Source organism: Chelonia mydas, chromosome 2 (genome assembly GCF_015237465.2).
Source record: "Chelonia mydas isolate rCheMyd1 chromosome 2, rCheMyd1.pri.v2, whole genome shotgun sequence".
In the NCBI taxonomy this organism is placed as follows: domain Eukaryota; kingdom Metazoa; phylum Chordata; order Testudines; family Cheloniidae; genus Chelonia; species Chelonia mydas.
Window position 1 is genome coordinate 73,606,511 of NC_057850.1, and position 25,109 is coordinate 73,631,619.

Here is a 25,109-nt window from a genome sequence, read left to right on the forward strand (position 1 = left end):
TATAGAGAGAGTCAATCCTTTACCTCTCTCTAAAAGTGCAAAGTTTCAAAAAGTTCAATGAATAGAAGACTGTTGGGGGAGGAATCGATCTGGACAAGGAGAAGTCTGGAGATAAATTTGAGAAGGGAGGGACAGGCAGTAGAAACAAAAGTGAAACTTTTTGAGCAGCATATTCCGGAATTCTTGAGGCCTTTCTGAGTGTAGACTTCATTGATTTTAGATCTACCATAACATTCTCTCACTAGAAGGGAAAACCTATAATGGCAGCAGGCCATAAAAGAAACCCAGTTTGGGAATATTTTAATGAAGTTCCTCTACCTGTGAAGAATATGTATTAAGATTATAACAATCAACAAGAATGCACTTTTATGTTGAAATCCATGATTAAACTGAGTCTTTAAATCAAACCTACCCTGACAGAGCTGTTTTGGAAGTTAAAATATACCAGTGTATGAATAACACGTCTCAGAAACAGACCCTAGAATGCCCCTCCTATCCCATATATACACCTCAACAACTCTCCACCAGCTCCCACTTAGCCTGACAGCCGCCACACACATCCCAGCAGCCCTGAAATATATCCTGCTCACCACGGCCGCACAACACCTCAGCCACACTGGCCACAACCTCCAACATCCCCCTCTCCCCCAACGTTCCAGCCCTCAATCCCGCACGCACACACCCGTGTTCCACTTGCCCCCCCTACACGGCCTCCCAATACTCCCCACTCACCCCAAAGCACAGCAACTTGCTCCATGACCTTCTTGGCTGTGCACCCTCCTCCACACCTCCTGGCTCAGTGCTCCACTCCTGTCCCAGCTAGGATTGCCACTCCTGACCCCAGCTGTGATGGAGGAGCAGATGGGGCCAAATTTGAGTAAATGGCACTGCCTGCTAAACCGTGCACAGGGCTGCAGCATCACTCAGTTTTATTTTGTTTTTCTTCCCCAGTAGCTGGGGGGCCCCTGAGATGGAAGCCTTGTGAAAGTGTCCCGAGTGCACATCAGTTAAGATAGACCTGCATGGTAGAGGCTTTGTGTGTCCCCCCACATCCCCTTATCTGGATCACCTAATCTTCCCCCTGCCAGGTTGTTCTCTATTCCCCTTCCCCCCATACCAGAATCCCCCGCATCAGGGACTGTGTGCACTTCCCCATACTCCCCCAAGTTGTTTGTCTTCTTTCTTTTTGAGATATAAATCATTGAGGGTATCTATCTGTTAAACTCTATTGGGAGGACAACAGACAAGACTGAGTAGTGTGATGCTGGCGGGTGCTAACGGGTGCCACCAACTAGTCCTTTTATCTATAGTCAATTACAGAGGTGTTTACAGCTGTGGCAGTGCTAATCAACTGTCAGGGTTCCATGTGTCCCCCATTTTTCCCCTTTCAGTTTCCAGATTTTCCCTAACAGCAGCAGAGAGTTCTGACCATGGAGGCCTGAAAAAGTCTCTGAAATTCTGGATTGATTGGATAAGAAGTTAAAAAGTTATTGCATTACAGACAGACAGCCATTGAGCTGAGCATCGGCCTTCACAAGCTCTGTCTACCATCAAACCTCAATGAACTAAAGATTTCTTAAAATGCTAAGAGCTCTGGACAATAAGTGGCTCATATTATTAGAAAACCAATTTATAGCCTCCCTCCTCTTAACCAGGAGATGTTGGCAAAGCTGGCTGATTAAGACAAACCTCAGAGAACATATCACCCTTCACATAATAGTGGTTAAGTTAACAAAGCGTTCAGATGAACACACACTTTGACTGGATATAGGTAAAAAGGATTAAATTAAGCAAGGGAAAATTCTAAGATTGAGTATCAGGAAACTGCTCCCCAAAAAGTAAGATCTGTTAAATTAGGGAAAAAACCACCACTTAGTCATTTAAACCCAAACTGGAGTATCCACTGGATACAGGGAAGAAACTTGCACTGGCAGGGGAATGGATTATTGATCTAGTAAGACTTTCTCCCTCTTTAACTTCCATGTGTGTACAAATGGATTTGTACATATCTGTAAAAAATCTTAATTTCTCTCTCTTAAAAAAGATGCAAAATTTAAAGAGGATTTATTTTTTTATTAAGAGGAAAGAAAAGAATTATAAAATCAACTTTTGCTGCTATATTGCTAAAGGGAGGCTACACCTTTCCAGAAAAAACATTGAAAGCTGTTCTTGACACAATCTGTATACATTTTAAAGGGACAGTAAGCATTTGGGGACCCCAATACTCTAGTGTCCATTTCCACACAAGTTTTTTTAGTTACTAATTCGGGTCTCTCAAAAAAGTCTATAACTGAATTTTATTAACCATGACGAAGGATAGATGAACACAGGTTGCCTTTGTTACATAAAGCATCGAAAACATAGAAACATTACACCTTCTATTTCACTATGAAAAGGATGCTAAGCATGGAATTTGTAGAAAGGGCCACACAACTTTAATTTTCACAGCTGATGCCTATTTCCCACCTCCAAACAATAGGGGGGTTGGACCAATAAGAAGTGTTGATTTTTATTGTACCCAATGTAGTTGGTAAATGTCACAAATAAGACTATCAAATATTATATTAATAGTCATTATTCACTGTAACTATTGTTTACTCTCCCTCCCTCCATACTTAGATAAAAGTAATGTCTGCAATATGGCACTAATACACAATGTGGATCCTAATTTCAGCAGGTTACACAGTAACAATGGAGACTTGGGACATATTAAAAGACAAAATGTTTTTGCTTTACAGACCTTAAATGATGACATATGTTTAGCACATCACAAAATGTAACTGTAACTGTACTACTGTTTCCAATTACAACTAAACATGGATTAACTGTAAAATCTTCACACTTTCACTATGTGTTATAATTTTGCAGTATAACTACAATATAGCACATATTACCTTTAAACAGGATTCAAGCACTTAACACTCCTATCTAGCCCTTGGGGAAAAAACAGAATCGGTAAACAAAAACTGAAATAACTATATAAGTAAAATAAAAATATATTTTCATTATAGCTAGGAAAGCAAGCTGCTCATACAGATTACATTCTCATTTTCACAGTCTTCATAGTGTAGTACTTTCCAGTGTTACTTCTTGATTTAAAATAAACTATTTTATTGCTGACCCTTTAGAAAACGAGCAACAATATTTTGTATAACTTCTATGAAAGCTGGATAGATGTTTGCTGTACACATCAGCCTGTAGTATGACAGAGTTCACTAGGTGGAGAAATGAAGCACTGAACAAATTACAAGCAAAAATATTAACCGAAAAGAATAAAATCCATCATCTTAAGTAAGAGAATCAACTGTTCTAAGGCCCCAGTTCGCTAAAGCACATGCTTAAATTCTTTGATGATCAGCACCAAAGTGCAGAAGGGTATGCCTTAAAAAATATTGTAAGTGATGTCAACTCTTAAAGATCTAAGGGCAAGTGATGGAGTGACCGGTGCTTTTTCAGTTTGGTGCTTTTTATTCCTACAAATTCAGCAACTACATACAGTCAATTTACAACAGGATACAAACTATATTATGGGGTGCCTGTATTTTATCCTCTTTATTTTATATATTTATACATATATGCACACACAGAGAAAGGTCTAGTGGATAGCGTATTGACTGGGAGTCACAAGAATAGGGTTCCATTCTCAGCTCTGTTGTGTGATCTTAGGCAAGTCACTCCACCTGTCTCCATGTTTCTCTTGCCCTCCACCCTATGCCTTGTCAATTTATACAGTAAGCTCTTCAGGACAGAAGCTGTTTCACACTATGTGTTTGTGCCCAGTACAATGGGGTCCCAATCTACTATTATAAATACAAATACATAATGCCAATTGTCTTTTAAACTCCCTCTTAAATTTAACCCATATGATAATAAAGTTGAACTTAAATTTATATCTGAGAGAAACATAAAACTGACACCAATTTGAAATATTTCTCATATGACAAACAGAAGCAACAATCAAACTGCATCAAAAATGTTCATGGAAACAACTTATTTTCTGGCACTGTTCCTTAAAGCCCCTCGACAAAGCTTCCTTAGCACTCCAAAATGGAGAGAAGCAGTGTTAAAATATACAAATTAGGGATTGTTTCTACATAAAAGTGAACTAAAATAAGCCATCAGTGGCTTAAATATAATACATTAAAATATGCCTAAAATGATGAATTTTAGAATTATCAGTCCAGAATAGTGTAACCAAGATTCAGAAACATTTACAAATAAAAACTGTAGTCTTTGCAACTCCAATTCACCTGTCTGCAATGGAATACGACCACAACATTGTCAAAGTTCCATTGTGCCTGTGTACAAACATATACTCTGTGACTGTCTCTTCCCCCAAAGAGCTTACAGTGTAAAAAAGACAAGTAACAGGTATATGAGACAAACAAGAGGGCCAGGAGGAGAGCGGAGGAGACAGAGTAGCAAATGTAATCTGACATGCACTGTTCTGCAGTGACTGCAGCTGTCCACCTGCATTGCCATAATCAGATTGCAGTCTGCTGTATGCATTATGGAAGAGGTGAGTTTTGAGAAGGTACCTGAAGGAGGACCAAGAGGGGATTTTTCTAGCAGTCTTTCATTGAAAGAATGGGTAGAAGTTGCTCAGATACAACTTCTCTCATCACTCCATAGCCAAAAACTGCATCTGTTGATGCACATGCAGTAATTCAATCATACCAGGTGAAAAAAATGCACACAAACTTTATTTATCTCTTCCACCAAAATGTCCCCTTCTCTGTCCCAAAGACTGACTACATCCAAGGCAGAACAGGTTCTGACATTGTTTTTTTCAACGTGCTCCTTCACCTGAATAGGCCTCCCAAATACCATCTAGCAGACTAGAGTTACCTTAGAGGTTTTGGTCCCCATCCTTGGCTCTTCCCGTAACAAGACGACCCTAAAGACCAAAAATCCTTCATTGTTTCAAAGCTGAATGTTAAGGTTCAACAACAGTCAAAGGCCACGTGCTGTTTTCTTTTTTATTCTGAGTGGAAGACTAAAACTGGGCAGTGATAGTATTTCTTGACCAAGACGAAACCTTGAAACTACTGGAGAAAGGAAGAAAGACTCCCTATACCGTGGAGATCCAGAAATAGGTTGGCAGTAAAGAGAACAGAGCTGCCAAGCTCATTTACCCTATTTTCAAAAAAGCAGCGACTGGGAAAGGGTTTTTAAAGTCAGCAACGCAACGGACATAGAACTCAAAGGCTTAAAGAGAAACTGGCAGAAAGATCAAGGGATGTAGAAGCACTGGGTAAAATATCAAAAGCACCAGCATCACTTAGGAACCTATATCCCAGTGACTTTAGAGAGACTTCGATGCTTTTTAAAATTTTATTCAATAGGTTTAACAGAGACAGAACGGATAAATGCCCACATGAGAGCTGTGACCCAGATGGAGTCCCCTGAGATTCCGAAGAGTCCCTGAGGTCTACCAATGCCTTCCTAAAAGCCCTATATTCAAGGAAATTGATGTACTTTTTTTCCTCTGAAAAGAATCATTTCCTCAGGCTCATTCTGAACTCAAAATAAGGTCTTTAGTGTCCACTGTCCCTATTACCAACCCAGGAGATCCACTTAACAGGTGACTCTTCATTAACTAACTGAATAGGACAGGGGAATGAAAAGAGTCTTGTATGTTTTGGATGCACTGATTCCAGAGAGGATCAGAAACTGCTGGAGAACCTGAAACCATAACCGGACAAGACAGAGGCAATATATGAGGATACTCAGTAGGTACAGCTTCTGTAGGACACAACAGCAGTACTGGGATTGAAGCCAGAAAAAAAAAAAAACAAACCCACAATGACGGTCAGAGACACTACCTCCTGTGACAAGGTCTCTATTTCAAGACATTTGGGGATGGGAATGGACAGATCCTTGTACACAAAACTGGTGCAGTGAAAAATGTTCCAGGATCCACTCCATTTGTTTCACCTTAGAAGCTGGGCGCTTAAAGAGTCTGGTGAGCATACTGTTTAGGTTGATACGGGAGGGTGTCATTTATCAATGGACAAATTAGAACTGCATAAGGTTAGGTGTGCTCCTTTGATGGCTCTTCTCAGGTAAAAGATGAAGTTGTAGGCTTACTTCCAGGCAACATACTGGTGTAATATTTCTGCACAAATAGCATAAATCCTCTAGCACAGGGGTGGGCAAACTGCGGCCCACGGGCCGGATCCAGCTCCTTGGGGCTTTGGATCTGGCCCATGGGATTGCCACCGTCACGTACACCACACCGCTCCGGGAAGCAGCCAATGGGAGCTTCGGGGGAGGTACCCACAGGCGAGGGAAGGGAAACAAGAAGAGCCCTCTGTGCCCCCCCTCCACCCTCAGGGACCACAGGGACATGGTGCCAGACGCTTCCCGGAGCAGCGCAGCATGCCATCCTGGAGTCGCTCTAGGTAAGCGGCAGTGGACCGGAGCCTGAACTCCTCCTGCACCCCGCCCCCCAACTCCCTCCCCTAAGCCCCCTGCTGCATCCCGCACCCCTCCTGCACCCCAACTCCCCGTCCTGAGCCCCCTTCCGCACCCCTCCTGCACCTCATCTCCCTGCCTTGAGCCCCCTGCCGCATCCCCACCCCTCCTACACCCCAACCCTCTGTCCTGAGCCCCCTCCTGCACCCCACACCCCTCCTGCACCTGAACCCCCTTCCCTGAGCCCCCTCATGCACCCCGCACCCTTCCTTTGCCCCAACCCCTTGCCCTGAGCCCCTTCCTGCACACTGCACCCCCTCCCAAACCCCAAACTCCGCCCCCGCACCGTAACCCCCTGCCCCAGCCCTGCAAGCAATTTCCCCACCCAGATGTGGCGCTCGGGCCAAAAAGTTTACCCACCCCTATTCTAGCAGAAAATCTTGAGAATAATCACGGTCTTTCTCTGGCACCTCCTCAGGCTCTGAAATCTCAGTATCAGCCGCTAAGTGAGAAAAGGCTATCACCACCTTTGAGGATGAGAAGTCGAAAGGTAACAATGCTCGCTCAAACCTATGACAAATATCTCTTCTTAGTCTTCCCAAAGAAGATTATCACCACCAGAATCTATCTGATCCTATGTAGACAGCATGACCCTGGGCAGAATAACAGCTGCACAAGAACGATAACCAATGTACTTTTTGGAGAGGAGAGGGGGATGAGGGGGAAGGACTTGAATTGACATTTCCTGTAGTAACTAAGAGGTAGGGTTAAGAATTCTACAGGTAAGTTACAAATGCAGTAAAAATAGCAGAGTGAGCAGGATTTCTTACTTCTTCTGAAGCAGTGGTTCTCAACCTGTGGCCTGCAAGCCGCTTGCGGCCCAATCAGCACACAGATGCAGCCCATGTGACATCCTCAGGGCCATACAGGTAGTATTGGACGCAGCCCACAATGGTAAATAGGTTAAGAACCACTGTTCTGTAATAACAGTAATAGTAAAAGTAATAGGCCAGTCACAGTTACTTGAAGATACTCAGGTCAAATATTCTTTAACAGCAAGAATAGTAAGAAATGATCTTGCCCCAGAGTTCAGAATCCTGAGTGTGACAGACAAGGAAGGCAAAGAAATATAGGACCTGTGGGTTAATGTTACATTCCAAAAGTTAAACATTTCTTGCCCCCCTTTTCTTGGTTTATTGCCCTTTTAACTCCTGTTGAGTAACCTTTTTTTTAATCTATTCAAGAGAGGAAGGAGTAGGAGTGAATTTCTGAGTGTTACCAAGCAAGGCAGAAGGAGAAGTACAAAACTAGGGAGAAACAGGGCATGAACAAGAGTCCTCGGCACCAAAACTTTTGGCACAATTTGACTGGAAATTTTCCCCAAAAACTCATGTGATAAGAATGAATGGCTGCAGACTAATATTTCAGTGTTCTCAGTTTCTGGACTCAAATGGGAGGGAATCACATAACTGACTTCAGGTTCCAATACATGTTAAGATTTCATAGTACATTCCAAAGAGTCAGACCTATGATTTTTTTTTTACTTGCACAGTAGAACCTCAGAGTTATGAACTGACCAATCAACCACACACCTCATTTGGAACTGGAAGGACACAACCAGGCAGCAGCAGAGACAAAAAATAAAAAGCAAATACAGTACAGTACTGTGTTAAACATAAACTATATAAACGTAAGCTGGCCCCAGCTTTTTTGCTGCTCCAAGAGGCAAAGACAAAAAAAAAAGAAGGACCTGCAGCCGAACTGCCGCTGAAGAGGGAGAGAGGGAGTGAAGGACCCGCCACCGAACTGCCGCCGAAGACGCGGATATGCCGCCCCAATTACAGACAGAGTGCTGCCCCTTTCTATTGGCCGCCCCAGGCACCTGCTTCCTTCGCTGGTGCCTGGAGCCGGCCCTAATCGGGGATAGTTACTATCTGGGGGTGGGAGGTGTCATTTAATAGTATTTTTCATCCATTGGATGCAAAGATACCTTTTGCAATGAAACAAAAAATATGTATGTTAAAATAACCATTAATTTTTTACAGTAAGACTCTGAAACCCTGGTCTTTTTCCTTCTCCTCTTGCTGAGGACCTGAATTTTCTGTTCCACTGTGGCTGTAAGTGTCTCTCCACAAAGTAACACGCTCTTCAGAGAAGAACTGCATCTTTGGAAAGTCTGTATGTAGCAGGGACATAGTAATTTTGTGCAGTTTAGTACTGTAAGTGTTATCTGGGGTAAGAATTTAAATATAGCTTTGTACATTATGATAGCTTTTGCACTGCTCCAGAAAGGCTTAAGAAAAATTGCAGTGTCAGAAAGTGACAATCAGTAGATGACCAGAGGTGTAACAGGTAAGAACAGGAGATAGAGAATCTGTGATTCATAATGTTCCAATCTTTTATTTGGGAACCACTTGTTTTGTTTTGTTTTTAACTAAAACAAGTAACTCATACTGCTAGATCTAAGTCTGCAGATTCACTACCTGTCCTAAATATAATTCAGACATATTTGAAGCTTGTACTTTTAGCACATATACCTCATGACTATGGAATGAGCTGCCTTTTCATTTTTGGGAAGCCAAACTGGCTTCCATTTTTCAACAAAATGAAAATATACTTATTTGATGTTTCAAGTTTATGTAAAGCACCAGGCGCATTCTGTAAGGAATCCTGTATGCACTGCAGGAGTTAAAAAAAAAAAATCCACTTGCCCTTGGGCAGTGGGTAAGTACTCCCCATTGAGTATGGGAGCCCAAGCCATCAATTTTGGCAAAATTTAAACTTTCAATTGAAAGAAAAAGATTCTAGTCCTTTCAAATGTCAATCTAATGTAACCAGCATCGTGTTGTATTCTTGAGCCTGCAGACAGGGAGGTCCACTGCCTCTGTTGCTGTTCATAGCTTCCTCAAACAGCAACAGAGTGAAATGATGTGGCTCTAGCTCAGTTTGTTGTTGTTCTGAACCCCGTAAGCAGTAGTGAAGCTGCCACAAATCATGTCAATTTGATGATGCTACCTAGGAAACCTGTAAGCAGCAAAAGCAGGCATGGAGTTATTCCCAGAAGACCCACCCACCCACACCGGCCCACCTGCCAAAAAAAAAAAATGTCAAGGCAACAGGAGGGGTACAGTAGCCAAGAGCTGTCTCCTCTCTCTCCTCACAGCAGCCAGGAGCCTCTGGAATTGCCAAAAATCCAACCAACAGCTACAGGGGTGATGGAGCATCACATATATCAGACAATTACTATCCTGAGACTAATAAAAGAGAACAAGCACTGAAAAGTAGCTCAGGATCAGTACCGACTGTAAAAATCCCAACACCTACACCCTCTCCCATTAGCTGGGGATAGTGGTGGGGCTGAATTCTTCATCAGGGTGTTCCCCTTGAACATCACTAGTGGTATACCCCTCCTCATCTTTCATCTATCACTTCATATCTGGCTACTAGGTTTCTGGTAATTATTTTAATCCCTTTGACATTTCTCTAATAATAAAATTGCCTGCTGTTGGCAAGTGAGTCAATTCCTTTCAGAATCCTTTTTGCCATCCTACACTCACGCAAATTACCATTATAATTCTTTTTAACTGAAAATAATCAGAAGAGGTTCTGCCCAAAGATTTCTCACAAGTCCTTCCCCACTACATTATATTGCCTGGACTCTAAACTAGCCTGCAGCAAAACTGTATAAACTAGAAAATATGGAAGCAGTGGAGAGCTGGAGCCGGTTTGCATCGGTTCATGCGAACCGGCTGTTAAATTTTGAAGCTGGTTTAGAACTGGTTGTTGGGGGAGGGGGGGGCAAACTTTGGCCCGCGGGACCGTCCTTTCCGTCCCGCCTGAGCTCTCGGCTGGGGAAGCTCCCCTGCGAATTTGTACTCACCCAGTGGCACTCCAGGCCTTCGGCGGCACTTCGGCGGCGGGTCCTTCAGTGCCACCGAAGACCCGGAGCGACTGAGGGACGTGCTGCCAAAGTGCTGCTGAAGACCGAGAGCGACTGAAGGAACCGGTTCTTCAGCTTCTGGCAGCTCATCACTGTATGGAAGCCAAACAACTTTTGACAAAGTTAACTTCCGTTTAAAAGTCATCATTGTGAATGGCTGCCAGAACATTAATTTTGTTCTCTAACTGAATGAAAAATTCTCTCAAAGAAGAAACCTACTGACACATAACAGGTCCTTATCAACATGAGCACATATTTTTAATTACACCTGGACATTTGAAACTTTACAAGATATGAAACTGATGTTTCCTACGATGTAATTTTTATACTGATTCTGACATCTCTCAAAATCAAACGTCTACCCTTAAAATCATTGCGGATTTTATCTCGATTTTTAAAAAATTATATTAGAACGCAAGTGTTTGTTTTAATTAATCCATATATTTTTCTCATTATCCCCTCTTGACTTAGCCTGCTATAAGAAACATTACAGCAAATACAAGTTTCAACTAAAATACAAGTCACGGGAAATAAAATTAACTATAATCTCCAATTACATACACATTTCATTTGTTTTTATGAGGAAAACAGTAGGTTGGAAAGCTATGGAAGTTGGTAATGGAGCAGGAAGTCTCTCTCAATCACCAATTCAAATTTGGCTCATGTCAATACTATCCAAAAATTGTTATCATTAAACCACTGCTTAGTGGCCTACATAAAATAATTTGGTGTTCTCAATCCAGTTAAAAGTGGCCAGGTAGCACAACGACACCTTCATTTGCAATCTCAGCAGAGAGGCCAGTGTTTAAACAGACACATAGCTAAACTACTCTGTCTCCAAGAAAAGCAATTATTTCAGAATAAGGTTGAGGTACAATGAAAGGTAAACTTGAAGTTTGCACTATTGTTGCATGCATTACACCTGCTCTGTAGATAAAAGACTACAGTCTCAAGGGATGTCAGTTTGGCTTTGTTTGCTAACGCTTACATTTAGACACACAAATAATTTCTTTTAATTAGTTAAGAAAAATGTCAAGCTTCTAGGCCCCAAAATTATTTACCTTAAAAGTTGGTTTTCCTTCCAGGTACAGAGAGGAGGATTGGCCAGATGATGATCTTTTTACAAGTGATTGTCGCAGCAGGAAAGATATTTCAAAAACAAAACAAAAACAAAACTGAAACATGCATCTCAAACAAGATATAAATCTGTGCAAGTGCACTCTGCAGCACAGCTTATGACCATAGTTTTGTTTGTTTTTCCCTTGAGGTGCACCTGGATTTGTGCTAGTGTTTTTGTTTTTTAAATTTTTTCCCTGCTGGACTTGATTTGGGTAGAAAAACAACCAAACTGTTGGGGAATTCCACATCTTTATAACATCAAAGAGAAATAAATGTAAGGGCCTAAAAGGCCAACACAGTCCTAATGATTGGCCGCTAATGGCAACAATAAAACTGCAAAAACCTAAAAGTTATTAATTCTGAGTTGCTAATACAGCAAGAAATTTTAGATTACCCGTAGTTATTTTTGCAATGTACATGCAAAATGACTGAACTGAGCAGTCCTATTGTTCACTATACACTGGAAAGGCTGGAAGAGAATTCTAAGAGAACTTTGCCCAGAATTGCTACAGGTTTGCTGATAAACATATCAGCATAAGGAAGAGAGAACAGGATACATAACCTTTCACTGCTGGTTCAAATCCAGTCCAGTTGAAAGAAAGTCATCAAAGAATGAAGGCTGTTCAGTGGTCCAAGACACTTTGGTGGTCTCATTCCAGCTCTTTTTTTTCCCCCTGGGGGGGAGGGTACAGGTTGACTACTCATCACAAAATCCACCACTACTTGCAAGTCTCAGTAGATAGCAGCATGGAAACTAAAGTGCCTTGTTAGCCCTAGAAAGGTCCCCTGCAGATTACAGTTAAAGTAGCATGGCTAAATAGGATAAGTTTGCACAGCCTGCTGCTCTAGTAGAGGAATTTAACAACCAACATTCTCAGTCAAAAACCTTTCATGAGCGCTTAATTTCAACTATTTTCAGTGCAGTAGAAAACACTTAATCCAAACTTTGTTTAAATTTAAACTCGATTCTAAAAAAAAAAGTCACAATTTCCAAACAACTGCAACAATCATAATTTTTAGGCTCCTCAGTTTGGGGCCCAGTTAAAGAATAGACAATATAGGGATTTATCCTGCCTTCAATAGTAGGAATGCTCATTACCACACATGACATTCCATATAGTTAGTTACTACTAATTATCCGCACATGTGCTGTATTCATTTTACAGCACATACATACTGAACCACAATACAAATCAAACAGAAATGAAAACTTGCTGATCCTTTTCTTGCCTGTCAAGCTGAGTTCGTGCATTACTACAAGGCTGATTTTCCATTTAGTAGGTTATTCTTCCTCTTGTATGATTTATTTATATTTACAATCAAAAGGAGTTTTTCTGTTTTCTGTATTTTAAGTATATTAAAGAGCTAGCTTCACCTCCTACCCAGTCTCTGTACACTGCTTCCTCTTTAATACACCACGATGGGGAGAAAAACACTCTAAGAAGTATGAAGAAGTGTTTTTATTATAACAAGAATTAGTAGAATAGAATTGTAAGCCAAAGTGCAGTAGCATCATGCTACAAGACTTGAAAGAGCAATCAGTAGCTCATTTACTGCTGTGGAGTATCTTAATATACAATTTTCAAGTGATTTCTTTTGTGAGACTTTTTTGTTGTTTGCATATTCTTGTGGCACAGAGCCTAATCTCAGACATTTATTTTCTAAGGCTCTCTCCTTCTTCCTTGGCACTGGCACAAACATTTTACATGATTTCTGAACTACATTTGCAGAACTTTAGGGGGCAAATGCATCTTCCACGTCTACATAATACTATGCCTGTTGCTATTCATTCCACCAACACACACTTATTATATCTTACAACATGCTTGTATCTAGTTTACCAGTAAGCTGCATGGTTATATACTGTGAAAGACTCTGCACTGCATTATTCCTTCTGTTTCTTAGGAAATGTTTCTGAATGACAAGAAACATAACACAGTACCCAGGAAAGATTCTTTTGGGTAAACAGTATAAGTTCAGAAATAACAGATATAATGCATTACTATTCTACTATACTAGTTGCCTTTAAAAGCTCACTTGCCCTACATTTTAGGAGCCACAGTAAAAGGATGTAATTAAAATAGAAGCAAATTCCTACCTTATTTTGCTGCCACAGGTCAACACCTACTGACACAGTATCTTTGAAGAGAAATTCCCTCTGAGCAGTTATCCCTCAACACCAGTCATAGAAGAAGAAAATGCACCATGTATTTGAGCATTATTATTATTTTCCTCCCCAAACTAATCTCTCCTTTCCTGTTAGAGTAATCTGTCGTTTTGTTGTCATGTCCAAGCTCCCAGTTATAGCGTAGATCACCTCACAGTTGTGATTCAGGAATAGGAGCTGTGTGTCCACTTGAAGCAGAATGTTTCGAGCTCAATCCAAAGCTCACTGGAGCCCATGGAAAGACTGCTATTAACTTCATTGGACTTTGGATCAAACCCCACCACCCCAACCTGCTCATCCTCCAGGGGTTTATCCATTGCAAACCATTTCTGCATCCAAATCACTTTGCAATAAGTTGAGTCACATGACTATTTAAGAAACCTTTTAAAAAAAAAAGTGGGTGAAGTAATCTCTTTTATTGGCCCAACTTCTGTTGGTGAAAGAGATGAGTAGGTCCAATAAAAAAATATTACCTCGCCCACCCTGTCTCGCTGTTATCCTAGGACCAACACACTGCTACAACACTACAAACTAAAAAAGTCAGATAAGCTTCCACACGCTGACATTCTGAATTAGCCAGTGTATATTACTTTAGAAATAGCATACAGGCCTCACTAATACTAGATTTCATTGTTTTCAAAGAAATCGTAAGAGATATTGAACATATAAATACTGACCTTGTTTCTTTTAACCCTTCTTTCTGAATGACTTCCAGTATTTGTTTTGCAGTCATTGGTGAGTTGGGGTGTTTTTCCAATGCCTAAAAAGAAATGATATATATATGTGTAACTAAGATACAATAATTCTGTGAATTTGAAAGGTTATGTGTTCATGCACTTTTTCCTAATTATTTTTGGAGGGGGAATTGCAGTGTTGAGACTGGAGTCCTCCATCTGTTGGAAGGCCAGATATAGTCCGGGACACTGCAGAAAAAGTGAGATTTACTTGCTGCTTGTGTGCATCATCTGCTGAAATGCATGGGAATATTCTTCCAAAGATACAAAATAAACTAAAAAGAGTTAAAATATGAAACCTATTTGAGGACACCAATACTGCAGTACAGTTTCTCTGAGGCAGGGGGGAAAAAAGGGTGAGAGATTGCTAGTTTTTGCTCACTACTTTAAAAACAGTATGAGGTCACTGAACTTCTGTGCTTACATCTTATGATGACCTCAGAAACAAAAAAGGCTAAAAACTTCTGTTTGCAAAGGAGGAGTCACTGTCAGAAGTGACATGATAGGTTTCAAATTTTAAATGCTTTTTGTTTTTAAGAAGATGAAAAATTAAGTGGTCAAAACAGTCACAGAAGCACACAAGATGCCACATGACTCACTCGAGTGCAGTATGTTTTCCAGTTCAGCTCAGTTTTCCACTCCTTTGCCTTTTCCAATTGAGCCCGAATTAATCCACTCCTCATCCCAATTCAGACCAATTGGCATGGAATTTTCTAGTTTGTCATTTGCTTTTTGTCCCTTTTCAGTTTTAGCCAGTTGACTCTTTCTGCCATTCTTTTGCTCATGTTAGGTGCCAGATTGACAGCCCTGGAAACTGAAATCCTTTATCAACAGAAAAGGTACAGCACAGGCAATGGCAATGCAAGCTTCCCCCCAGTGTCTTTCCAATGTGACTCAGTAACAACTTGCACTTCCACCTCTGGCAAATGAGAAATTAGTTTGGTCTCCATGCTCATTCAATCCTTTGCCTCTCTTTACTAGTCACCAATTAATGCCAATTGTGATGGTAGCTACTGTAACGTGGACACCTGTCCACTAGGAACTAGAGACATACCACCAAAACATATCACATAAGTCACCGAAGACTGGATGGTGAATATTTTCAATCACTACTAACCAGGGCTGTAATTCAAGCAGGTGACCTAGAGGAGCCAAAGCCTCCATAACCTCTACCAATCCCTTGAGCTCCCCAGGTCCCTCCTGCCATTTTACAGTTCTGGTAGCTTCCTTTTCTCCCCTTTCCAATTCAGAACACTATTTACCAAATCCCTTGCCCTATACTGTTTTCCATATCAGACAAACTTATTCTTTACCTTTTAGTTCTACAAAAGAAAAGCGCAGAAACGAGGGCTGCACGAGAAAGGTTTGGGAGCTGAACTGAGCTTATAACAATGTGTATGTAAATAGGAAAGATTATACATGGAACTTGCAGGAAAGGAAAATGGAATGGTGACTTGAAAGGGGGAAAAGTAGGGAGGAAAGTAATTAAAAGAGGCAAAGGGATCAGTGAAGAACTTGGAAAGAGATTATTACAAGGGAGAGGAGAGGAACTATAGACAAAACAGGAAGTAGCAGCAATAGGACAGTCTAATTCACTGGAAAGAGGACAATGCGAGTGAAGATTAAGACTAGAATGATGGAGGTTAACAACATCAAGAGGCAAAAAAGGAAAATATTACCCTTGGAGTAAGGAAGAGAGGAGAGTTAACAGAAAAGGAAGAAGTAAAATGAATGTGCAGTAAAATGGAGGCGGAAAAGGGAAACTGAACTGAACTGGGAACACTCCAGAGGGCAAACTGGGTAAAACTGGAAAGGGCAGAAGAGGAAACTACACTGTACTGGACATGGCTATGAAGGAAACTGGGTGCACTTGAAAGTGGGGTTACTCACTGTGGAGGATTCCCTGTTTCTCTTCCTGAGTACAGGCCCCTCAGCACACCTGGGCAGCTCCTCCCTGTAATTGAGAAAATTTGGGTAGCCCTGTCCCCTTCTCTATGACATCACATCCTACTCTATAAAGGAAGTAAAAGTGCCAAGTATTACAGTGTGAATTTGATGACAGTGGGAAGGAAACAATAAAGCTACGCAAAACATCAGAAATCACCCTGTCTGGGGAAGTGGGAGAAGGGAGGGCAGTATGTGCTGAGGAAGCTGCACTGAACGGATTGTGGAAACAATAGCCAGACACATGGATACAGAAGACCATCTTCACAAAACAAAACAGAACAAAACAAAACTGACAAAGCAATATGTATAACACTACAGAGATTTTAATCAACTCCACCAGACAGCTTTTAAATACCACAGTATGAAGCAAATACATTCTGGATATAATGACATACTAAAATGGAGAATATGTTAGAAAGGCTGAATGTGCTGGAATGAACAATTGCCCATTGTGGGAAATGGTTTAATCACTGGATGCACAGTGTGGGCTGTGGTCTCATATATCCTGACAAGTGTAATTGTATTTATCTAACCATTTAGAACAGATATAATATATATAGATATATATATATATATAGTGTGTACACACACACACACACACACACAAACCCCACAAAAGTTACCTTAAGTGAAGAGCAAACATTTCCTGATTTAGAATACTATTGAATGAGAAGTCAGTGTATGTCTGGGGTTTTTCATAACTATTAAGACGACTATTTTAGCTAAATACAGTAAGTAGTATTTCTTGTGTAAGAAAAAACTAAACAGGTTTAATTTAATGAAGCTTATTATTTGAAGAAAGTAAAAGTGATTAGGTGAAGAAACAGTTCAATGAAGGTCTATGATTTCCCCCACCTACCTATGGAAAACAGGATGAGATGACAGTACAGAACAATACACATACAGCATTATTATCAAGACGCTTGTGAGCTAACAAACAGACTGAACTAATACATGCACCAACAATGCATACCTCCACGGCGCACTCCCCACCCCGCAAAAAAATTGTTATTTTCACAATAATGCTAAAGATTAAAACTGAACTAGTAATTGTGCACTAAGACATGTAAAATAATAAAAGAGAATAGCTTAATGCAGTTATGAACACCTTGGTAAGACAAGGTAATGAAGGGCAAGGGAGGAAGCCTTTTCCTGTTTTACATCTTTCTCCTATTCCCCAACCTCATTATCCAACATTCATATCCTCAGAATGGGAATTTACTTAGACCTGGGCAATGACTGGTAATGCTGGGATTATAGTTAATAGTTAGGACCCCAGAGCAAGTCAAATTACAATCATGAAAAATAGGAGTCTTCCTGTCCCATGTTCTTTGGGATATATCCCAACATATTTTCTTAAGGGCAGGGAAGGAAGGGAATGATTTGCACTGTATCCCTGAGGATCCTACATTCGTTCTTCCACATTAGGTATAACTAGCAATGAAATTCACCATCTAAGAAGGACTAAGAACAGTGGTGGGCAACCTGCAGCCCATGGGCCATGAGACAGTTTGTTTACATTGACCATCCACAGGCACAGCCGCCCACAGCTCCGAGTGGCCACGGTTTGCCATTCCCAGCCAATGGGAGCTGCAAGAAGCAGTACGAACCACAGAAATGTGCTGGCAGCTGCTTCCCGCAGCTCCCATTGGCGAGGAATGGCAAATGGCAGCCACTGGGCGCTGTGGGCAGCCATGCCTGCGGACGGTCAATGTAAACAAACTGTCTCACAGCCCGCCAGCAGATTACCGACGGGCCACGTGCGTCCCACAGGTTGCCCACCCCGACTAAGAAGATCCCATTGAACCCCATCATGACACTCCTTAAGAGAGCTGGGGGTTCAGTACAGAGGTCACCAAGATACTTGTGTAGTTCACCTATACCCTGCTGATTTGGATAGTGAAGAGACCAGGACTCTGAACCAAACCCAGGTTCTGTCACATAGCACTTCTGAGAGCTACTAGTAGAAAACAGACCTATTAATAAACATTAATGGTCCAGGAGACAAATTGGTACTTTTGAATTTTTTCCCCCATGGGTGCTCCAGCCCCAGAGCACCCACAGAATCAGCACCTATGCTCCTGTACACTATTGACCAACAGCCAGAGCACCCACACACTAAATCCAACAACCAAATTTAGACTGAAGTATCACAGCCCACAGGAGATTAAACTATTATGTTCCATAGGTACAGAATAGGAGGGATAAAGGTGCACCAATACTCAAGGCTACTGCAATGGCAGAGAATTAAGCGTGAGATACCCACATGATCCCAGCAAGCAAACTACTAGCTCTTCTTTGAATCTGTTCCAGTTTGAATCCATCTTTCTTGAATAACGGTGACCAGAATCTGTCCACAATATCCCAAATGAGGTCTTATCAGAGCCTTGCACAATGTCTTTAATACTTCTCTATCTCTACTGGAAATGTCTTGCCTGATACATCCTAGGATCACATTTCCATTTTTTGCATCATATTGGTGACTCAGACATCCTGTGCTCAACCACACACCCAGATCTCTCTCCTTCTGTCAATTCCAACTGATGAACTTCCATCTTATAGCAGAAATTCTTATTATTAGACCCTAAGTGCCTGACCCTTCACTTTGTAGTATTAAATTTCATCCAATTTCTGCTACTCAGTTTTCGGGATCATCTAGTTCTTCCTGTATAAAGCTCCAATCTTTCTCTGTATTAACAGAGCCTCCCAACTTTGTACCCTTATAATCTGTTTGGCAGTAATGAAGCCAGCAGATAATCTCTGTATGTAACGTATCACTGGTTTTTTTTAAACGTATGTGTACAATTGCCCTTCAATGCACAGAATCAAATCTGCTCAACTGTTTGCAATTCAGCCATTACTGAGCAACACAAACACAGAGAAGACACACAGTGGTGCAAACTACAGTTTTAGCAATCACAGAACTCAAGAACACTATTCTCATGTGGCAAGTAGGAAGCTTTTGCAGACAAGTACCATCTACTCCTGCAGATTCTAGCCATTATGTTTGCAGAAAAAAAGCTCTCTTAATATGAAGCCAATGTAAACTGATACAGTGCTGTCTCCCTAAACAAGGCTGCTCCCACGGCTCTGCTGCTGCTCATAGCTTTGCTAAGCTTTCCACTAATACATCCAGATCCCTGTGAACAGCAGCTACACTGAAAAGAATCAGGTACATTTAATTGCTGCTGCTTGGCAAAGCTACAGTCCAAGCAACCACAACAACACTAGAGCAACACACTAGGAAAGACCATCCAAAAAACCCAAACACCACAGGCTGGGAGGGAGGTAGAAGTGATACCAGCTAGCCCCTTTTTCTAAGCAGCCAAATTACTGGGGGAAGGCCTACACAGCACAGACAGACCCATGCATGCAGCCAAGAGGCACTGGGATGGATGGGGAGAGCAGAATGAATATTTCTTTCTTCCTTTCAGTAGACAGAGAACATTCAAGTTTTTAGGGACCTATTAGCTAGCTAATTAATAGAAAGATGGAATCCCATGCAAGGGTACAGAGATAGTATCCTCAAAAATCCCAGCCTGCTCCTTCTCAGCTGTTTGCTCATAGACAGGCCGAGGGGAGGCAGGCCCCCACAAACCTTTCGTATTGGTTTTTGGTCAGCAGATTTAGCCTTCTGGCTATTAGGTTTCTGCTAAAACTTCAAAGCCTTCTGTTGTGAGGGGAGAGACTGATGGGTAAATCGATTAGAAGAGAGATTGAGAAGTATTTTGGGCTGGGATTGAGGATGGGAAAAGCAAGAAGAGACAAAGGGGATGAAGTAGGGGACACAATATGTGAAAAAAAGAATGTAACAGAGTGAAAGGTAAAAGGAGGAAAAGATAAATGAAGACAACAAAGGAAGGTACACCACGATTATTGCAGCATTTCTCAAACTGTGGTTCATGGAGCACTTGCTTGCTGGTGGTCTACAGATAGCTGGATGGTCACATGATGCTAGCTCTCTTCATTTCCAGCTGCTAAACTGCATTAAAAGACACTAAAAATATGTTAATAACTTTCCTAATATTACTTTTCCATATGAGAAATTATAGTTGCCATAGTGATGTTATACAATTGCGAATGGAAGGGGAAATGTCCCTGCGACACTTTTTTTTTTCTTTTTAATAATGTGGTCTATACTGTGAAAAAAATTGAGAACTCCTGTATTATTATAGGAAATAAATGAAACAGTAGAATGAAGGCCGGAAGAGTATGAAGGTGTAATAAAAGCAAAATTAGATAGAGATAAAAATATAGTATATTCAGGTTTTCTAAGTATATCAAACACAAAATTTAACAACTGATTGGTAAATTGCACATGTATATCATGATCCACATTGGCTCCCTATTAGTTTCTAGGTGGCATTAATGGTATTGACCTATAAAGCCCTAGTGGCTTAGGATATGCGACCCTAAAAGTTCAGACAGCCAACACCACAGTCGGCAGAGACATATGAGCTGCAATCCCTTCAGTTGCCCTGGGGGAAAACAGCTGGCAGAGAGTTTTCTGTCAGCATATCAACTTTGGAATTTACTCCCCATCTTGGTCTGAAACTGCCCCAATATGCTGACCTTCAGGCTATGGAAGACCTGTCCAGTTCCTTAGACATTTGATGAAGGCGAAGAGAGAGAATGGACCTCTCCGGTAGGATGGATGACTTCTCTGTTCTACTGCTTTGATTGGCTGGTTTAATGTTGGTTTTGGGACTGGGATAACTGGACCAGTTTTGAGTATGCTGTTTTTTCTATAATGCCACATTTTAACTGTTGTAATGGCAGCTAGGACTCTTTGAAAAATCAAAATAAATGGCACACTTGCATTTAGAATTCAAAATAAATAAATGTTACAATTAAATACAATATACAACAGAACAGCACAACTGTTTTATTCCTTTAAATTGCAGAGGCTGTGGCAAGTAAAAATTTTTGTCACGATGAGTAAAATCAATCCTCAGGCTTGATTTCCCATTATATCACTTAGTAAGACAAGCTAAGTATTTAAATGACTGAGATCCTGAACCTGCTTTGGGATCAGTTACCACAGATCCCAGGACATCCCACTGACTATAACCGGATTTTGCATAGGCACAGGGTCCATGCTACTAGATTGCTTTGCAAGATTGGGGTCAAAGGCAAATATCATGACAAGAAACACTGAATTTTGTTTCCATTTCTACTATAGCATGAGCTCTATTACTATTAGCAACCAGAGAGTCTCTTTTAGCTCAAGTGACAGAGGGTTACGAGTTTAGAGTATTAGGATGGGTGTTCTAGTCTGTGACATATGCATGCGGTTAGCTGACAAACATGGGCTCTATGCAGTTTGTGGCTAAGAATCAGTACATTGAGACACAGCGCCACTGTGGAGAGAGCAAAGAGAAAAAGGTAGCCCTCCCACCCCATCACCACATCAGAGATTGGTTAAAAACTGCCCTGAATTCATGGCCATGATCCTTAACTGCATCCATCAGGAAGGTGAATGCCTCTTTGGCGCACACACCCTGTACAAGGGGAGAAAGCGACCATGCTTAGGTGATTGAGACTGTTCCTTTCCATCCCAAGCATTTGTGTCCTGCATCAGCTTGCCTGTATTTTATGCTGTACATAATAGAGGGGAAACAATATAAAGAAACACTATGAACAAATTAAGAATATAGGAACAGCCATACTGAGTCATTCCTAAGGTCCATCTAGCCGAGTATCCTGTCTTCTGACCGTTGCCAATTCCAGGTGCCCCAGAGGGAATGAACAGAACAGGTAATCATCAAGTGATCCATCCCCTGTCGCCCATTCTCAGCCTCTGGCAAACAGAGGCTAGGGACACCATCCCTGCCCATCCAGGCTAATAGCATTGATGGACCTATCCTCCATGAACTTATCTAGTTCTTTTTTTGAACCCTGTTATAGTCTTGGCCTTCTCAAAATCCTCTGGCAAGGAGTTCCACAGGTTGACTGTGCATTGTGTGAAGACATACTTCCTTTTGTTTCTTTTAAACCTGCTGCCTATTAATTTCATCTGGTGACCCCTAGTTCTCGTATTATAAGAAGTAGTAAACAACACTTCCTTATTTACTTTCTTCATACCAGTCACGATTTTATAGACCTCTATCATATCCCCCCTTAGTTGTCTCTTTTACAAGCTGAAAAGTCCCAGTCTTATTAATCGCTCCTCACATGGAAGCTGTTCCATACCCCTAATCATTTTTGTTGTCCTTTTCTGAACCTTTTCCAATATCTCTCTTTTGAGATGGGTTGACCACATCTGCACGCAGTATTCAAGATGTGGGCGTATCATGGACCTATATAGAGGCAATATGATATCTTCTGTTTTATTATTTATCCCTTTCTTAAGGATTCCCAACATTCTGTTTGCTTTTTTGACTGCCGCTGCACACTGAGTGGATGTTTTCAGAGAACTATCCACAATGACTCCAAGATCTCTTTTTTGAGTGGTAACAGCTAATTTAGACCCCATCGTTGTATATGTATAGTTGGGATTATGTTTTCCAATGTGTATTACTTTGTATTTATCAACACTGAATTTCATCTGCCATTTTGTTGCCCAGTCACCCAGTTTTGTGAGATCCTTTTGTAGCTTTTTGCAGTCTGCTTGGGACTTAACACTGATTGCTACGTGAGTGATGGAGAGAAAAACAGCACACAAAAGCCTGAATATACTCACTTTTTTTATACGTTTTATCACTCTAACACAAACTAATATAGATTTTTTTTCAGACACTAAAAGGTTTGCTGTACTACTGATTTTTCAACATGGTCAGAATCAAAATACCTGAAGAGGAAGTCTTCTGAAATCACGTCTCTGTGTGTGCGCATGCAAGTGTGTGTCTTTAAAAACTTCCATCACTTACTTTCCTCAGGCAAATGTAATGTTTAAGGAGTACTTCCAAAGTGAGTAACATATTCCTACTGGCTACTCTCTAAATGTACCAGATTTAACAAGAGGAGACAGTTATGCCAGTTTTCTTTCCACTCCTCTCCTACAAGGAGTTATCTTGTTAGACGGTGTCCTACAGATACAGACCTAAAATTTCAGAGAGAAAAAATACTAAATCATAACATATAGGATTAAGAATAAAATATGTTTAGGGGTATATACTGCAGCTAAATACGTACTTCCTATCAGTATTTAAAATACTTTTTCCAGATCAGGGTTATCCATAAGATTAATAAAACAAGCAGATTTTGTGTTGTGACTGATATGGGTATATTGTGAGGCATGAATACAATTAAGCATTTATAGCCATGTCACTCTGGGCTGACTATAACAAGGTTTTATTTACAAATGATAGGATTGTTACATTATACCACATCTAACAATAATATAGAAAGAGATACTATTTAGCTGTGTGGCCCTTAACAAATCACGTAGCCTCTCTGTGACTCAGTTCTCCCATCTGTAAAACAGATATAATATTTATCCTCATTGTACAGCATTTTGATGTCTGGATGAAAAGTTTACTTACATACTATCTCAGTCTTTGTAAAGAGATTCCTTATCCTTGCAAGACCCAGTATTTTCTCTCTTCATTTCCCATCGCCAGCTACACAGCACAGTTCCCTGTACTGCTGCCTGTTGGCTAACATGAAAAGAAGGGGAGCCGAACTGTGTTGTTACTGATGTAGAGAATGAACCTTTGTTGGTAGGTTTTATCCTTATAAGGATGACCAAAGTGTGTGTGCCGGGGGGGGGGGGGGGGGGGGGGGGGGGGGTATCCCTCCAAAGAAAAGTGAAATGAAAGCCCTCATCTTGTTTTATTCAGGGGGGAATTATTCAATTTTTGAGGGAGCTAGTATTACAAATGAAAGGGACTTTGGGGGTTTTCAAGCTTACAGAATGTTCAAAACTGACTTGAAATCAATTTGAATTGTGACATATCCCTGGGTATGTAGTCAATTCACTGGCACAATCAAATTCTAGTACTTCAAATGCTCCAAAAGTAGAGAGGAAAGTCACATTTTTGAATTAGAGAAATATAGCCTTCTCGCGCCACATATAGAGAGAGAATTCTTTTGTTAGCTGCCAGTAGGATTTTGCTATCTTTGTTAAATATAAAATAGTTAGTGTCATAACAAAGATCAGCCATCATTTTGTGACATTTATCTTCATGGGTGAGGAAAGGAAGGGCTACTGTGAATTATTCCACCTCTCCTCATGAGATGATTAAAGTTTTAAGAGATTAGTCATCAATACCAGCTGTATATAAAATAAAATTCATGACAGTGTGGGATGCTACGGAGCTTTAATTGCCATGACTTGGGGAAGAACCACCTTACTCGCAGATGGTACAGCTGCCAGTTACTCATGCAAGGTTCTCAAACAAGGGAGAATCAGTACTTTGTACCACACCAAACCATGCATATTTTGTTTATCACATATCTTGTTCATTTTTAATTCTAATCTTCCTGTCTTCCTCCACCCGTCTTTAAAGTACATTAGCTGTAACAGAAATGGGCTCTATTTGGGTGGAACCTAGTGATGTTTGTATAGTTTGTATAAAGTTTGGCAATTAACGTATTGTTTCAAACCCATTACGAACAAGAGTTTGGCAAGGTACCGACAGATCAGATAGAATACATGATGGTGTGTGTATATAACAGGGAGATGTCCTAAAGCTTCTGTTGGGAAGACCTGCATGATAACTTATAGCTTTTCTATTTGAGAACAATCTAACCTAGGGTTGCCAATTTTAGGTGGAGGGATTCCTAGTGGTTTCATCACATGACAATCTTTAATTAAAGATTAATCTTTAATTCCTGGAGACTC

General features: G+C 40.8%; 1 protein-coding gene across 5 annotated transcripts in view; it reads right to left on the bottom strand.

Moving 5' to 3' along the window:
* ASXL3 (ASXL transcriptional regulator 3) overlaps window positions 1-25,109 on the bottom strand; it is a 152,630-nt gene that overhangs the window by 111,718 nt on the left and 15,803 nt on the right. Inside the window, exons 2-3 of one of the 5 annotated variants that reach the window (XM_037892673.2) lie at window positions 16,268-16,331; window positions 14,321-14,403 (exon numbers count right to left, since the gene is read on the bottom strand). In XM_037892673.2, the coding sequence (XP_037748601.1) occupies window positions 14,321-14,376 (56 nt within the window). In that variant the 5' untranslated portion in view covers window positions 14,377-14,403; window positions 16,268-16,331. Of the gene's footprint in view, window positions 1-732; window positions 1,001-11,418; window positions 11,474-14,320; window positions 14,404-16,267; window positions 16,332-23,458; window positions 23,462-25,109 lie in introns of those variants that run through there. The other 4 variants (XM_037892675.2, XM_037892671.2, XM_037892677.2 and 1 more) reach the window with 4 other exon arrangements.